The 5,813-nt window shown below is 52.8% G+C and overlaps 1 protein-coding gene across 1 annotated transcript in view; it reads left to right on the forward strand.

Annotated features, from left to right (window-relative positions):
- Nucleotides 1-4,759, forward strand: part of IPO4 (importin 4) — a 51,575-nt gene extending 46,816 nt beyond the window's left edge. Inside the window, exons 29-31 of the mRNA XM_083472523.1 lie at nt 1,719-1,823; nt 2,587-2,656; nt 3,126-4,759. Of these exons, the coding sequence (XP_083328649.1) occupies nt 1,719-1,823; nt 2,587-2,656; nt 3,126-3,256 (306 nt within the window). The 3' untranslated portion in view covers nt 3,257-4,759. The remainder of the gene's footprint in view (nt 1-1,718; nt 1,824-2,586; nt 2,657-3,125) is intronic.
- The last annotated feature ends 1,054 nt before the right edge of the window (nt 4,760-5,813 follow it).

Consider the following 5,813-nt stretch of genomic DNA (forward strand, 5'->3'; position numbering starts at 1 on the left):
CTCGAATTCCCAGGAGCTTTCCAAGGTCTCAGGAACAGCCCTGACTCTTTACGGTTGTTTTCAGCTGGAGAAGAAACATGCAACCTTTGCTCTGCAAAGCACTTCCTTTACCACTGGGTTTTATTCATTAGCTACCTTCCTTTCTGAATAGTAGATTATCTTAACACGTTCTTTTTAACTGCCCCAGCAGAGTATGGGGAGGGGGAAGGCGAGGGGCAGACTTTCCCACACCCTGAGATTCTGGGTGATGTGGGGAGTCCGATCCCCTTGGTCAAGCGGTGTGGAAGGGGGGTGGTCACCATTTTTTCCAACCCCGATTAACGAAGGAGTGCAACAACAACAACAACAACAACAACAACAACAACAACAACAACAACAACAACAATAATAATAATAATAATAATAATAATAATAATTTATTATTTATACCCTGCCCATCTGGCTTGGCTTCCCCAGCCACTCTGGGCGGCTTCCAAAAAAATATTAAAATACTGTAATACATCAAACATTATAATCTTCCCTAAACAGGACTGCCTTCAGATGTCTTTTAAAAGTCTGGTAGTTGTTGTTCTCTTTGACAGCTGGTGGGAGGGCATTCCAGAGGGCGGGTGCCACTACCAAGAAGGCCCTCTGCCTGGTTCCCTGTAACTTGGCTTCTCGCAATGAGGGAACCGCCAGAAGGCCCTCAGAGCTGGACCTCAGTGTCCGGGCAGAGCGATGGGGGTGGAGACGCTCCTTCAGGTCTACTGGACCGAAGCCATTTAGGCACCCCCCTGCCTCCCCCTAACTTCCAGGCAGATGTTCTTCAGGGTTTTAGGCTTTTCACGAAACCCTAACCCTGGAGATTCCCCCCCCCCACTGTACTCTGAGGCTGTTTAGGGCTTTAAAGGTCAGCACCAGCACTTTGAACTGTGCTCGGAAACGTACTGGGAGCCAATGTAGGTCTTTCAAGACCAGTGTTATGTGGTCTCGGTGGCCACTCCCAGTCACCAGTCTAGCTGCCGCGTTCTGGATTACTTGTTGTTTCCAGGTCACCTTCAAAGGTAGCCCCACATAAAGTGCATTGCAGTAGTCCAAGCGGGAGATAACCAGAGCATGCACCACTCTGGCGAGACAGTCTGTGGGCAGGTAGGGTGTCAGCCTGCGTACCAGATGGAGCTGGTAGACACAGAATTAACCTGCGCCTCCATGGACAGCGGTGAGTCCAGAATGACTCCCAGGCTGCACACCTGGTCCTTCAGGGGCACAGTTATCCCATTCAGGACCAGGGAATCCTCCACACCTGCCCGCCTCCTGTCCCCCCAAAACAGTACTTCTGTCTTGTCAGGATTCAACCTCAATCTGTTAGCCGCCATCCATCCTCCAATGTTTTGACCAGAATCGAGGACCCTTGCTCCGACCCCTGGGCTGCTTCTCTCTCTGCGCAGAAGAATCCCTTTGGGTCAGGCGGCTACGGTCAAATCTGTGGCCGTATAACCACCTCACGGCACCCAGGGATGGGTGCAAAAGTTGACAGGCTTTTTACTTCAGTGCTGCTTCAAAAGCGGAGTAAAATACCCAGCTCTTCAACTCTGGCTGAGAGTCTATAGGACAGGCTTTGCCAGCCTGGGGCCCTGCAGATGTTTTGGAGCAGCAAGGCCTACAATTAAGGACTTGGCGACGATCCTTCATCAAGCGTTTTTCCCTCCCGCCTTGTTTCATCCCCACCCTTTCCACAGATTTTCCCCGTCCTGGTCCACAATCTCCCCCTGAAGGACGACTTGGAGGAATACAAAACGGTTTTCTGTTGCATCAACTTTATATATGAGCACGATCCCCAGCAGGTAGGCTCTCCCCACCTCCCTCCCTCGCAGCCCATCGCTTTGACCTGAAAGATTCCCCCCCCCCCAAAAAAAAACCTCCATCTTGGCAGAACTTTGTCTCTGGTGTTGCAGTCAGGGTGACAGACCCAGGAGCGACTGGGCGCAGGGCTGCAAAAGGCACGCTCCCGGTTCATACTGCATGTACCCATTTCCTCGCCCGCTACCAGAGTTGGCGGCAAGTCTTCCCCCGCCCAGGCGGACACACATTTTCTGCTCATTCAGATCGAGCAAAGCTTCCCTGTAACAAGAGGGGAGTTGAGAGATGCTATTTCTTTTACAAAGGGACGCGGGTGGCGCTGTGGTTTAAACCACAGAGCCTAGGACTTGCCAATCAGAAGGTCAGCGGTTTGAATCCCTGTGACGGGGTGAGCTCCCGTTGCTCGATCCCTGCTCCTGCCAACCTAGCAGTTCGAAATCACGTCAAAGTGCAAGTAGATAAATAGGTACCGCTCCGGCGGGAAGGTAAACGGCGTTTCCGTGGGCTGCTCTGGTTTGCCAGAAGCGGCTTAGTCCTGCTGGCCACATGACCCGGAAGCTGTACACCGGCTCCCTCGGCCAGTAAAGCGAGATGAGCGCCGCAACCCCAGAGTCGGCCACGACTGGACCTAATGGTCAGGGGTCCCTTAACCTTACTATCCACAACATCCCCACATGTTCCGTGTTTTGTTCCCCACACACGAAAGGGGATTTGCCGCGGCCCTGAGAAGGCCTTGTTCTCTTTCAGGTCCTGCAGCAGATTGGCGAACTTGTGCGAGTCAGTGGCAGCGTCCTGGCGAAGGAGAACATCCCCTCAGGTATGCGCTCTGGGTGGTCAGCTGGCCTTCTTGGTTGGGCAGCTGTCCACCAGCTTCTCCCCCTCCCCCCCTGACCATTTTTACTGCCCAACCACTTTGGGAGAGGGTGTTGGTGTTCAGAAGAACGCGACTTAGTTGTGCGATCAGTGCCACGTGGCATGTGGTGCTCTCGGGGTCACTGGGTGGGATTCACACCCGCCCAGGGCGCCTGACGATAATTCAACTCACAATAACTATTCCTGAAAACAGCAATGTGGCGTAGTGGTTAGAGCACCGGACCTAGGACCTGGGTGCGTCAGGGATTGTAATGGTCACTAGGCCCCACAGCCCCTGCTGCCTCACAAACATCCGGCTGGCGGCTAGGGGGAAACGGAAAGTTTGAGCGAGGTATTGCCCAGCGTCCGAGACGTCACTGCCGCATCTCGGCCAGCTTAACGGCTCTCTTCCTCTGTGTGTTCTCGTTGCTCAGAAGGCCACAACTCCCTGGTCTCCCTGCTGCGCAATCTCTCCGCCCGATGCCCGTCCGAGTTCCAGGCGGTGGTGCGCTCGCTGCCTTCGGAAGCCGCTAACTTGGTCAACGCGGCGGTCAGCTCTGTTTGAGGAGGGGCCGCGCTCCCAACTTTGTGAAAGCGGAAGGGGACTTTGCTTGAGGCGACCCCCCCCCCCACCTCCCACCCTTCTTGGCTCTGTATGGACTAACCCTTCCAAGTTTTTGCGGCCGACCTGCCCTCCGCCCGTTGATGCCAGGCGACGCTCCCTGCGGTTTCAATTCCCCGTTTCTCGTCAGGCTTCTCTCGCCTCACCGTCGTGCCACCTACCTGTAACGGCTGTTCGTTTTTTGCCACACGCGTCCCTTGGTGCTGAGGGGGGGGGTCTTGGGGGGCGGGCAGTCAGCCTTTTTTCACACAGCATCAGCAGCGGCATGAAGTATGTAGCACCCCCAACTCCCACCAGCCTCTTTTCTTCCTAGGCCTTTCCCCAAGGGAGCCTCTCTGCCTAACACCTTCAGGGGCTGGCCTGCAGCGGTTCCTCGAGCCATCTGTTGGGGGCCTCAAAGTCCCTGCCGCCAAATTTTTGCCTTTTTTTTGCTGCCCAGTTACGACGCCCTCAACCAGCACCCTTCATTTGCCAAGGGGCAACTGTCGTAGCCAGTTTTGCGCCAAGACACGAGCCCAGCAGGATTGGGGTGGGTGGCTGTGTTTTACTGGAGCCCCTTTTAGTATGGCAGCAAGGAGGAAAGGAGAGAGGATATTGGTGCAGTTGGGGGCGCTAGTCCTTATGGTTTCCCCTTCTTCCTTGAGATGGACCTTCGAGGGCTGAGGAGTGCTTTCAGCAGCACTCAAGAACGCCAGCAGTGTGGCATGTCATAGGCATGTAAACTGCCAAAAAACCTCATTCCTCGGCCATTACAGGAAGAGGGAATGTGAGCTTGAGTTCGGCCTGTCCCTGTTGCGGTTGCTATAACCTCCCACCACCAGGAAATGTGTATTTTATCTTTCTGTGAAATCTAGGCAAAAACGAGGGCAGTGCGGGGAGGGAGTTTTAGTCGTTGAGAGACCCACTTTCTGTTTGATCTCCAAGCCAAAGATTTCAGGTCGGGTCGCATTTGAAAGTTCAGCAGTATTAAGTTTTCCTCAGATATGCTGATGCGAGTCCTGCCATCAATGGAAGCAAAGACGCAGCCCCTTCCGATTTTTTTCGTCCTCCTCCCACAGAGTTTCTCATCTCTTTCCAACGGTTGTCGAGGGAGGCGGCTGTCTTCTGAGCCAAATTCGTCCCACCTCCCTTTCCCTGTTGGGAGCGATTCTCCGCGCTTTTAAGTGCCGCCTCCCTCCCGTTCTTTGCGGGGGGCTTATTCCAAATGAATTTTGTTTGCCAAAGTTCGTGTTTCCCCCCCAAACAGTCTCTGAGAGGATTTTGTGATAATTTATTTTCGCAAGGCTGCTGTAGGTTTTCACCCGGGCTCCTGCACCCATCGAACCAGCTGTTTCCCCATCTAGTTTGTATTTAAGATTATATAACCACCTGGGTTTTGGTATTTTTCTGGAACAAAGAGATTATATTGTGTTATGTTATAATAAAAAAACACGTTGAAACAAACAAGTGTGTTTTCCTTGCAGAGAGGGTATGCTTATTAAGGGGATCGTAAGAACGGGGTCTCCAAGCTCAGGCCAAGACCCCTTGCTTCAAATACTGGACCCCCACCCCCACCCCCCGAAAAAAGTTTTCCAAGCAAGAAGCAACCTGCCCCATTCTGTCAATATGCCTGCGCCAACTATTCCATAGCCCCATAAAGCCTTCAAAACCAAAGGCGTTGGTGGTATAGTGGTGAGCATAGCTGTCTTCCAAGCAGTTGACCCGGGTTCGATTCCCGGCCAACGCAGCTACTTTTGATCAAGAGAAGTAATAGTGCCACTGTATTCTGCTCTGGTCAGACCTCACCTGGAGTACTGTGTCCAGTTCTGGGCACCACAATTCAAGAAGGACGCTGACAAACTGGAACGGGTCCAGAGGAGGGCAACCAAAATGGTCAAAGGCCTGGAAACGATGCCTTATGAGGAACGGCTAAGGGAGCTGGGCATGTTTAGCCTGGAGAAGAGGAGGTTAAGGGGTGATATGATAGCCATGTTCAAATATATAAAAGGATGTCACATAGAGGAGGGAGAAAGGTTGTTTTCTGCTGCTCCAGAGAAGCGGACACGGAGCAATGGATCCAAACTACAAGAAAGAAGATTCCACCTAAACATTAGGAAGAACTTCCTGACAGTAAGAGCTGTTTGACAGTGGAATTTGCTGCCAAGGAGTGTGGTGGAGTCTCCTACTTTGGAGGTCTTTAAGCAGAGGCTTGACAACCATATGTCAGGAGTGCTCTGATGGTGTTTCCTGCTTGGCAGGGGGTTGGACTCGATGGCCCTTGTGGTCTCTTCCAACTCTATGATTCTATGATTCAGGAGCCTGCTAGATCAGGCTGGCTAGTCCATCCTGTTCACAGAGTGGCCAACTCAGCTGCCCCAGTGAGAAACCCGCATTCAGGACCCGAGTGCAAGGGGGGTTAATTCCGCCCCTTACCTGGAGATGCCGGGATGAACCCGAGACCAGAACGTGACACTTGCGCTCTTACCGCTTACTTAAATAATGATTTTCACGTTAAATGCTG

Source organism: Podarcis liolepis (assembly GCF_965112155.1).
Source record: "Podarcis liolepis genome assembly, chromosome: 13".
Taxonomy (NCBI): Eukaryota; Metazoa; Chordata; class Lepidosauria; order Squamata; family Lacertidae; genus Podarcis; species Podarcis liolepis.